Source organism: Cynara cardunculus (genome assembly GCF_001531365.2).
Source record: "Cynara cardunculus var. scolymus isolate 2C chromosome LG 8, CcrdV1, whole genome shotgun sequence".
Classification (NCBI taxonomy): Eukaryota; Viridiplantae; Streptophyta; class Magnoliopsida; order Asterales; family Asteraceae; genus Cynara; species Cynara cardunculus.
Window position 1 is genome coordinate 3,401,068 of NC_037535.1, and position 12,322 is coordinate 3,413,389.

General features: G+C 37.3%; 1 protein-coding gene across 1 annotated transcript; it reads right to left on the bottom strand.

Moving 5' to 3' along the window:
* Nucleotides 1–9,514: 9,514 nt before the first annotated feature.
* Nucleotides 9,515–12,052, bottom strand: LOC112516813 (pentatricopeptide repeat-containing protein At4g39530). The gene has a single exon (XM_025124046.1). It carries the CDS (start codon nucleotides 12,050–12,052, stop codon nucleotides 9,515–9,517), a length of 2,538 nt encoding a protein of 845 aa, XP_024979814.1.
* Between the last annotated feature and the right edge of the window lie 270 nt (nucleotides 12,053–12,322).

A 12,322-nucleotide genomic window follows, 5' to 3' on the forward strand; every position in this document is an offset into this window, starting at 1 on the left:
CCAATCTACCCCTCCCTTTTATTCGTGTCTACAGCAAAGACTAAACAGACTCAATTAACTTCCTCTTCTATAAGTGAACCTCAAAGGAGGTTTATCAGCATCCTTTTATTCGGATTCTCAAGCAGATCGTGAAATGTTTAGGCTTACGTTTCAATCTACTCAATTTTCATTGCAATTCGTGTTCCATCAATAAAAGTCACAAAGATTCCTTTGGCATAAACTCCTTTACTACTACAAAACCCTTACAATTAATGTATTCGGATGTTTGGGGACCGGTAGAAAAATCGATTGATGGTTTCACCTATTATGTGATTTTTGTAGACTTTCACACCAAGTACATTTGGCTATATCTAATGAAAAACAAATCTGACATCTCCACTTTATTTCCACAATTCAAATTGCTAGTTGAAAAATATTTTCAAACACCTTTCATTTCTCTCTTCAACGATGATGGTGAAGAATATATTGGACTTTCCGCATATCTTCAATCTCAAGGTATTTCTCAATTCACCACCCCATCGCATACCCCACAACAAAACGGTGTTGCCGAACGGCGTCATCGACACATTGTGGAAACAGGTTTATCACTCCTTCACAATGCTCACCTTCCTCTCTCATTTTGGTCACATGCCTTCCAAACCGCCGTTTATCTCATCAACCGTCTCCCAACTCCAATCCTTAATTTCAACTGTCCATTTCCATTATCTACATACAAGAACCAACCTACACCAAACTCAAACCCTTTGGATGCTTATGTTATCCGTTGCTTCGCCCGTATGCAAAATCCAAACTTCGCCCTCGCTCAGAAAAATGTGTATTCTTAGGCTACTCATCATCTAAATCGGCCTACAAATGCTATGATTACACCAACCGACGACTATACCACTCCCGACACGTAGAATGCATTGAAACTCAATTTCCATTTAAATCTCAAAGTCATTCTACGACCATTCCTATTGTGGACGACTTTTTTGGTATCCCACCATCCCAGTCCATTCCAAAGGCCCAACACCACACTTCCCCTTCATCACCCCATTCTGTTAGAAATTTTTGGTTTTTCAATTTCTTGGAATCCATTGAAAGTCGTATATCACTTTCAGATTGAAGTATTTCTACGGTACAATCGAAATCTCAATCGGATAAAATTCAGTGGTTGACATAACTAAGAATCCAAAAACGTTATGAATCTGTGTACCTCTTAAGACGAAAAAATGACCAATTCAAAAATCGAATACGGAAATGTCAATAACGACAGTTTTTTTTTGAACCCTAAACCGGGTTTAAAATCTAAAATTCGGATTAAAAAACCGGGCCAGCTTGACCCCAGCCAAGGGCTGCCTCCCCTTGGATCCCGCCAACGGGGGCGCTGCCCCCGGACCCCCGTTGTTTAGGGGCTTCACCCCTAAATCAAAATAAACTCAAACAAGTGTACACTCCGCACCTTCCTTACTTGTTCGATATTTATCATGATTACATTGGTCAACAAATTAATCCCATTACACTTAAATGATATTAGTGATACAAATCACCAACAATCCTCCCCCATTTAAGTGTAATCTTGATTAACTTAAATCAAAGTCATAACAAAACAAACTGATGCATAAATGAATTATCATGACGATTGAATTTCACATTAGTATACTACTCATTTCAAATATTCGAATATCGGGGTGTCACTAAGGATTGAACCCTTTCTATTCAAAGTGAATACATGAAGATAATATACACAACAGTTTACATACTCATGTTCTAACTTGACACTATATTTTACTAGCCTGTGTCCTATCCTTCAATAAGCATATCAAAGCTAAGTCCCAAACTTCTGAAGCGGCTAAACTTCATGCTTATATAGGTAGTTCTCTTACTCTTGCATCTGCATATGCAATTTTTCAAAAGAACTATTAAGAAATATAATTTCAACCTCCTTTACTTGCAGTCTTGAACACATACCTTGGGATGACGCCAATAATGTGTTCCAATCTTTAGATATCAAGCTTTCCACATTAAATTCAGCATCTAAAATTACATTAGATGGGAATTGGGTATCTTAATATGAAAGATTTTAGGTGGACTTTAAACCCATCCCCACAGCCGCCTTGTGCACAAGATCTCTAGCTAACCCTTTGGTTAGATGATCGGCTAAATTCAACTGAGTTCTCACAAACTCTACCGATATCACACCATTCATGATGAGCTCACGAATCATGCTATGTCTAACACCTAAATGTCTAGACTTCCCATTATACACTTGACTATAAGCCTTAGCCAAGGTAGCAGCACTATCACACCGGATAGAAATGGTAGATATCGGTTTGGGCCATAATGGAATTTCATATATCAATTTCCTTAGCCACTCAGCTTCTTGACCAGCTGCAGCCAATGCCACAAATTCAGACTCCATTATTGAGTTTGTAATACAAGTCTGTTTCTTGGAAGCCCAACAAATGGCACCTCCTCCAAGAAGGAAAACCCAACCACTTGTAGAAGAGTGATCCTCCAAATTTGTAATCCAGCTGGCATCTGAATAACCTTCTATAACCGAAGGAAATCCACTATATGTCAAACCATAATCCATGGTTCCTTTCAAGTACTTGAATACTCGACTTAAAGCTTGCCAATGATGTGAACTAGGATTACTAGTATACCTACAAAGCTTTCCTACAGCATATGCTATATCGGGCCTAGTGCTAATCATGGCATACATAAGACATCCTATAGCTCTTGAGTATTCAAGCTGAGACACTGGAACACCTTTATTAGGTAGAAGCTTAAGATTAGGATCTATTGTAGTGCTAACAATAGAACAATTTTCAAAGTTAAATTTTTTCAATATCTTCTCCATATAATGAGATTGAGAAACTGAAATTCTATTGTTTCCTTGTTTGATTCTTAATCCAAGAATCACCTCAGCCTCCCCCTCCCCTAGGTCTTTCATATCAAAACTAGATGACAAGAACTTCTTGGTTTTATCAACTTGATCTTGATCAATACCAAAGATCAGCATATCATCTATATATAAACAAATTATAACTCCTTTACCAGAAGTATCAAATTTGCTATATACACACTTATCAGCTTGGTTTATTGCAAAACCATTAGATAAGACCACATCATCAAACTTTTGATGCCATTGTTTTGGTGCTTGTTTCAGACCATATAATGACTTCTCCAACTTGCACACCTTGTTTTCATCTCCAGGCATCACAAACCCTTCAGGTTGTTTCATGTAAATTTCCTCATCCAATTCAGCATTCAAGAATGCAGTTTTTACATCCATTTGATGAATTACAAGATTATGTATAGCTGCAAGAGCTAACAACAATCTAATAGTGGAAATCCTAGCAATAGGAGCATAAGTATCAAAGAAGTCAATACCTTCTTTTTGCCTAAAGCCTTGGATAACCAACCTGGCTTTGTACTTATCTATGGTACCATCCACTTTCATCTTTCTTTTGAGGATCCATTTACATCCTAATGCTTTGCAACCAGGAGGCAAATCAGTTAAAACCCAGGTATTATTATGCATGATAGAATCAATCTCGTCCTGGATTGCTTCTTTCCAGAAAGCAACATCTAGATGCCATGGATTCACTAAAAGTCTTTGGATCCTCCTCAATAATAAAACAATATTGATGTTGAGACACAGTCTCATCTCTTGTTCCTTCAACTAGATAAAGTTGAAAATCAGATCCAAAGACTTAGCTTTTCTAGCTCTAGTGCTTTTCCTAGGTTCAAATGGTCCAGGTACAGAATCTGTACCACCACACACATTTTCATCTTGAGTTGTAGTTTTGCCGGAATGAATCATGTCCCTTGGTGTAGATATAGATGTAAATCTCTCTTCATCAAATATAGCATCTCTTGACTCTATAACAGTGTTAACTGACACAGAGTCATTAGATTCTATAACATAGAATCTATATGCTTTGGAATGGTCAGCATACCCAATGAAGATACAATCTATACCTTTCTCACCTAAGTTTTTCTGTTTGGGTTCAATGAGCCTTACAACTGCTCTATAACCCCAAACTTTGAGATAACTCAAATTTGGTACCTTTTTATACCAAATTTCATAAGGGGTGTTTTTACTCCTTTTATTCGGAGTTCTATTCAATATATAACAGGCTGTCAACATAGGCTCACCCCAAAACCCATCACTTAGGCCAGAATAGGATAACATGGAATTAACCATTTCCTTCAAGGTTCTATTCTTCCTTTCAGCCACACCATTTTGCTGTGGTGTGTAAGGAGCCGTGGTTTGATGTATTATACCAGTAGATTCAAAATAAACTGGATCATAATACTTACCACCTCTATCAGTACGCAAAACTTTTATCAACTCATTTCTATGTAGCTCTACTTGTTTATAAATTTTAAATTTATCAAGAGCTTCATCCTTTGTGTGCACCAAATAGACATAACAATATCTAGATGCATCATCAATAAAAGTAATGACATACTTTTTATTTCCTAGTGAAGGTATAGCATGAAAATCACATAAATCACTATGAATGAGTTCTAATACTTTGCTTTCTCTATTAACATCCTTAAAAGGTTGTCTAGTAATCTTGGTTAACAAGCAAGTTTTACACTTTTCATTATTCATGTCAAAAGAAGGTATTAAACTCATTTTAGACATATCCTTTAACTTTTTATAATGAACATGTCCTAGTCTAGCATGCCATAAAACAGATTTACTTAAGTTATTGCTAGTACTAGATGTCATCATGCAAATAGAGTTAACATGAGAAGGATAATCTAGATTCAACCTAATCATACCATTACATACATAGCCAAATCCAACAAAAGTACCATGTCTTGACAAGATATACTTGTCACTTTCCAACATTTGTTTGTAGCCACACTTATTCAACACAATTTCAGACAAGAGGTTCTTTCGAATTCCCGGTACATACAATACATTGTCTAAACACAAACATTTTCCAGAAGTGAACTTAAGTAAAACACGTCCTAATCCCTTGATTGATTCTGTTGCAACGTTTCCCATCTTCATGACAGATCCATCTTCAATTGGTTGACAGTCTTTAAACCAACGAAGATCCTTGCAAACATGACTTGTTGCACCATAATCAACCCACCAAGCAACATCATCATCATGCACATAATATGCCTAAGAAATTACAGAAATATAATTCTGAACATAATTTAGATTGTGCACTAAATCACAATTCTGACCTTGTTGCTTTCCTGGATCCTTAGACCCACTTGGACAAGCCCCATCTTTGTTCACTTTACAAACATGACAATCCTTCTTGAAATGACCTGGTTTACCACACTTCCAACATATCAATTTAGGCTTTTTGTTGGAAAACTTGTCATCTCCACCTTTGTGTTTCCGTTTGTTGTTTTTAAACTTGTTGGAATACTTGGACCCATCCCCTTCCACCATGTTCACAGAAGAAGAACCAACTTGATTCTTACCTTTAGGATATTGTCAAGTTCTTGAGTCCTCAAAGACTCTTCAATCCTAAAGTGACTTCCAAGTTGAACCAGAGTCAATTCTTCCTTCTTATGTTTTAGAGTATGTTTAAACTCTTTCCAGGAAGGAGGCAATTTGTCAATAATCATAGCAACCGAATGGCTTCATCCATCTTCAGATTATGTTGGACAAATTGTCCCAGAATCCTTAACAATTCATGATATTGTTCCTTGACAGACCTGGTATCGACCATCTTGTAATTCATGAAATTACCGACCAGAAACTTCTTACTAGAAGCATCTTCTGCCATATACTTGGATTCCAGAGAATCCCATAGTTCCTTTGCAGATTCAACATTCTGATAAACATCAAATGAAGAGTCAGACATACCTTTTAAGATGTGGCCACGACAAATGTAATCATCGTTTTCCCATTTCGATCTCCTCCTTGACACTTCCAGAGTTTCATCTTCAACGTATTCAGGCACAGGGGTACTCAGAACGTACACCACTTTCAGGGTAGTCAGGAGAAAATGCATCTTCTTCTGCCATCTACGAAAAGTTTGCCCTTCAAATTTCAACAATTTATCGAATTTGCTTGTCATGTCTATTTGACTTATTCACCATAATACCCACAGAAAGTAAATGGATAATGAAGTTTTTGTGGTAAGATATTTGAGGGTACCTTTATTGGCATCTCCCTCTCTGGCCTCATGTTCTTGCTCATGTATTTATCTGCAGAACGGGATATTGGTTATGTTTGAAATAACCAACCAACTATTTCATGAATTTGATATGCTTTTCAACATTATAGACATCATGATAATGAGGCAGACTGAAACTCTTGGACATAGGCAAACTGAAAAGAGCCCAATTTCATTAATTGCCACATCTGTCGACTTGTTTTGGCATGATCGATGTTTCAAGACTGCGTGACCGACTGATGACAAGAGTGAGCTTTGTGCACACTATATATAGACATATAGTCTCTATAGTTAACACTTAACACTAATATCCAGTATTGAAAACTCAACAAATAACGACATATTGTCATTTCCGAAATCAACTTGGAAATCATCACATAAATTGCAGCTCATACACATAGATGTTGCCAGGTCTTAAAGAACACGAGCGTCACAAGGTAGTCTTTACTACAATCTTTTCATCCATGATTTCGCAACAACGTGTTGTAATATTTTCTTGAAATTCAACTCTGAAGTTGCTGTGTAATATGAATGTTGAAGAAATTGGGAAAAGATCAAAGTGGTTAAAAGATTAAGCAGTTGATGATGTCTGATGATGGAAAGGAGCACATTATAAGCAGGATTTTATTTATTATGTGTGACTTGCATATGAAGGAGAAAGAAGGAACTCAGGTTTTTGTGGACAACTAAGCATCCATTGCAATCTCAAACAACCTAGTTTTTCATGGGACGACTAAGCATTTCAACCTCGAGCTCTATTTTTTGAGGTAAGTGTAGCAAAATGAGATGTAGTTTAGTCTACTTCAAGACTGTTGAACAACTCGCAGACCTATTTACAAAGGTTCTTTCGGTTGGCAAACTTGACCTACTAAGGCAAAAATTGGAGGAAATCTACTAGAATAGCCATTTACGACAAAAAGATTGAAGAAATAGCCATTTTTTCGAGGTTTATAAAGAAATAACCTTTAATTTGGCCAATCAAGGCTGTCAGTTGGTGGAGTCTACTTTTTGTTGGATGGTGGGCCCAAACCAGCCGAAGAGTGTCAATATTTTTTATACACCTCGACTTTCAATCTTTTGGCCATAAATGGCTGTTTTGGTGGATTTAACAAAAATTGGCGTCTGCAGCTCTTAAAGCATGGAAGAGTTAAGTATTTGCTTCAAGGAATTTTTTAGTCATCCTAGATATCTTATAAGTGAGATTTCCTTTGCTTTCAGTTATATAACTCATCCATATATATAGAAGGGAACCTAAAATTGATTAAGAACCTGGAAACTATCCACAGCGTGGCACATGGCATATTCATCATGAATCACACTTTTAGACTTCCATATTCATCATGAATTCATGTGTTATTCATGATGAATATTCATCCTAAAGAGAGACACAAGGCACGTTGTGGGTGGTTCACCGGTTCCTATCAATTTTGGGTTGCTAAAGGAACTTATCTCTCTCTCTCTCTCTCTCTCTCTATATATATATATATATATATATATGCTGAAAAGTCATCATCTCCATCAACATGACATTTGTACCTCCATCCTTTGATGTTCTTAGATACTAAAGTCATTTTGTAAAGAATTATGGACTTTGTGGAACAAGAAGAAAGGTCCATTGGGTTATTTGAAATGATTATATATAGCAACCTTATTACAATTTTGTTTTCTGTTATAAACAAAAAAGCAATGAATGTAAAAGGTAAGAGGGTCCGCTCAATTGGCCAGTAAAGGCAAGGACCATTAGGGATTTTCCTGCTTGTTATTTCTGGTGCCTCATGGAATTTGTCGAAGTACATACAACCTTATTTACCAAAAAAGAAAAAAAAAGGTGTTGATGTTGCACAAGTGGTCCATGCACAAGTGGAAGTGTGGAGTTATTAGCAAAGGATGTGTAGGACATAATATGGTTGACAGGTCATCCAGCCACGTAGGACTTTTAGGTTCAGGTCAGCCAAATGCACTTGTTGCAAAGTGTGTGTTTTGAGTGCAGGTTGTGACTAGGAAAAGTTTGCATCACTTTTGTGTTTCATCTTATATTAACCACACAAAAACTGTCCCATCACTTTTCTGCATTAATTTGCTTGTATAGTAGTTGGATTATGTATATGTACTAATTAGTTCACATGTATCTCTCGCCTCTAGCATGTAGCTCAGTTGGTAAAAGAGTGGGACAACTTTGTCCAAATACAAGACAAGTCCTGGATTCGATCATAGCCGGGCCCTGCTAGCCTCAGCCACTGATCGAGTCAAAAAATGCCCCCTTAAATTGGTGTCTTTGGAAGCAGGTTTTATGTAGGGCCAGTTAGGGTTGTCGGTGATTAACTTTTGTCTAAATACACATGTAGTTACTAAATAAAATAATTAGCAGTGGCATAACTAACTTTATCGAATCGAATAAGTACTACAAAAGTCCACAAAATCCCTCATCAATAGGTTTTCTCTTCTTCACCGATGGTGATGTATTTTCTCAACGCACGATTGGAGTTAATGTTAACGGTTCATGATCAATTATAATTGATCATGCTGCTGGGGCATAGTCATAATCCGCATCATCATCGTCACTATCTCCTTCTGATGTTGACGAAACAGACTTGTAATCTTCTCGTAAGCTAGCTGCTGGTGCATGGCAATTACCACCATCACGGTCTCCATCGGCATGGCTAAGACTGCACCACCACATGCATGCTTCGATTGTCATGGGAACAAAAGACATGATTTTGTAGCTCGTTGACGGACGGATGAACTGTATATGTATGTTTTATGGTAGGTTTTGATGAAAGAAAGTGTGAATTGAAGGCATATTTATGAAGCAAATAAAGTGGGGTTGTTTTGGCATCCACAAGAATAAGTGTGGAGTTATGAGCAAATGGTGTGGTTTACATACTTATATAGCTTTGTGTGAAAAAGGATCCATTTTTCTACATTGGATGGCTACTCATCATAAAAGGCAAAGCCAAGTGCCTTTTTGTATGTGGTTTTTTTAGATAAAAATCTGTTATCTAAAAATCTTTAAGGGGCGTTTACTAAATGCTTACTCAGGTAAGTGAATACCAAGTCATTTTACCTTACCGGATGAATATGGTAAGGATCAAGAATCTTACTGGTGTAAGAGCGAGACAAGGACCAAGAGTCTTACCCGGTAAGTGAGGGCGACGACTTTTATCACGGTAAGCGCTTACCGGGTAAATTGTTGCATACGATATCGTTTTGGTGGACTAAAATCTTATCCAGTAAGTAAATAACAGTGTTAAATTTTACTGGTAAGAGCTTATCGGGTAAGTGTTTGGTATAGCAAACATATGAAAACTTCAACAAACAAAGACCCTCCAACTGAAACCGGAAGTAAAGATTTTTCTTGCATCTTTTATTGCTCAATCATTTAACAAAATCATACAAGGGTCCTGTGCATAAACGAATGTTCTTACATGATCGATCAAATTATCGATCACCGAATAGATCAAATCCGTCTGCCGATGAGATCCATCTCTTGCAATAAAAACATGAACCTCGTTATTCATTTCGATCCAACTACGACCGGCTTCTTTCACCGCCCCATTGCACTCCATCCTCTTTCTCACCTTCTTGACCTCACCCCACATACCCTTAGCTGCAAAAATATTAGAAAGCAAGATATACGATCCACTGTCTTTTGGATCGATCAATATCGCCATTTCTGCAGCGTATTTACCCATTTCAAGATTTCCAGCAACTCGACATGCACTTAGCAAACTCCTCCAGATTACAGCTGCCGGAGGTATTGGTAATCTCTCGATGAACTCTTTAGCTTCATACAACTTCCCGGCTCTGGCCAAGAGTGAGACCATACATGCGTAATGTTCTATACCCGGTTCAATACCAAAACTACGCATCGTTTCAAAGTGATCAAACCCATCTTTTACGAGCCCCATATGGTCACAAGCTGAGAGCACAGCTACAAATGTGACATAGTTGGGTTGGGTTCCTTCGTTTAACATTCTTTCAAATACTTTTAAAGATTCTTTAGCGTCTCCATGTTGTGCATATGTTAATATCATTGAGTTCCAGCACACAATGTCTCTGCAAACTGTGGAATCGAAAAGATTTTGAGCTTCTTGTTTGCTTCCACACTTGGCGTACATGTCTAACAATGCATTTGTGACGAAAGGATCAAGATTTAAACCTGTCTTTGAGAGCTGCGTATGGAACTGGTGTCCGATGGGAAGGCTAGCAAGGTTACTAGCGGCTGTAATCATTGCCACAAATGTGAACTCGTTCGGTTGTAGGCATGACAACTGCAGTTCTTGATAAAGCCTAAGAGAGCTTTCATTTTCTGATGTCTGGGTATACCCGAAAAGCATAGAATTCCATACCACGATATCTTTTTCACTCATTTCATCAAACACGCGCCTTGCATCAAATGTGAAGGAACACTTCGAGTAAACATCAATCAGAGCACTGCCAGCAAATATGTCCAACGAGACACCAAATTTGATGATAAAGCCGTGAATTTGTTTGCTCAGTTCTAAGGTGAGTAATGAAGCTGAAACGCCAAGAAGACTAACAAAAGTCAACAGGCTCGGTTCAACGTATCTGAGCCTCATTTCACGGAAAAGATCCAATGCTTCATATAAATTTCCATGCCTCGAGTAACTTTCAATCATAGCATTGTAACCAATCACATTACGATTGGGGATACCATTAAATGCTCTTCTTGCATCAGCAAGGCAATTACATTTTGAGTACATGTCAATTAAACCGTTGTTCACAAATTCGTCTTCATCTAGATTGGTCTTAACGGTATAAGCATGTGTTTGTATACCTTGCTCTAGAGCCTCGAGTGAAGCACATGAAGTTAGAATGCTAGTACAAGCAAAACCATCCGGCTTCCAACCATTTCTCGTCATGTCGATGAACAAATTCATAGCCTCCCTATCAAAAGAGTTCTGCATGTAGCCAGAAATCATCGTGGTCCATGATATAACATTCTTGACCGGCATGCGATTAAAAATCATCCTTCCCGTTCTCACTTTACCACATTTGATATATAAATCTACAAGGGCATTGCTCACTGATATATCCATGGCTGCTTCTCTTCTTAAGACAAAACCATGAATTTGCTTTCCCCCTTCAAAGAACCCGACAACTGAACATGCGCTTAAAACACTAGAGAGAACATACTTGTCTGGAACGACATCACTTTGTTTCATTTGGCTTAACAGTTGTAAAGAAACTTCACTCTTTCCCACTCTTGCATAACCAGTTATTATCGTAGTCCACGTTACAGCGTTCTTAATTGGTAAAGCATCAAAAACCAATCTTGCATCTTCTACCTTGCCAATTTTCGAATAAAAATCAACAATTGACGTACCCACATAAACATCTTGATCAATACCTGTTTTAACAACCAAACTATGCAACTGAGAGCCCCTAACCGCGCTCCCTAACTGCGTGGATGTGCGAATAACACTAGCTAACACATACTCATTTGGGGTTTCCTCACAATTTCTTTGAAACATAAGAAACACCATCCAAGCTTCTTCATTGTATCCATGTTGTGTATAAGCAGAAATCATTGAAGACCAACTGCTTATATTTCTCTCAGGCATTTCATCAAACAATGTTCGTGCATAGGCTAAATGATCACATCTTGAATAACTATTTATCAATATGTTTGCAAGAAACAAATCAGCTTGAAACCCAGATACTATAATCTGTCCATGAATTAATTTATAGTAGGCACTTGGTTTATCTGTGGCGGACGACGACTGCAACAGCTTAGCAAGTTCCTGTATTCGGCTTCTGCGGTTGATAATTACAGGTATTAAGGTAGAGAATTTGTAAAATTTAGAAAATTGGGGGTTTATAGCTTTGCAATTGCAAGATTTCACATGGAGAATGGCTGCATATAAGCTTCTCACATGCTTTGTCATTCCGTTTGAATGTCATCTACATCAGCTTCCCCAAACGTAGGGTTCTTATACCAAAAGGGACATATTAATCTGTTTGTATACGTTAAGAAATTTGTTGCTGAATCATTTGGTGGTTGGAATGATTAACAGCTCTCCTGATATAGTGTAAAATAAAATATTATTTATTAAAACTTGTTTATATATTTTATATATTTTGATTAATTTATATAATTTATTAAATTAAAATAAAATTAATATTTGTATAATAAAATGTATTATTAGAAAGTTTTT

Bases quoted from the DNA above. Each gene is read 5' to 3' on its own strand.
- LOC112516813 (XM_025124046.1), bottom strand. From the start codon at position 12,052: ATGACAAAGCATGTGAGAAGCTTATATGCAGCCATTCTCCATGTGAAA.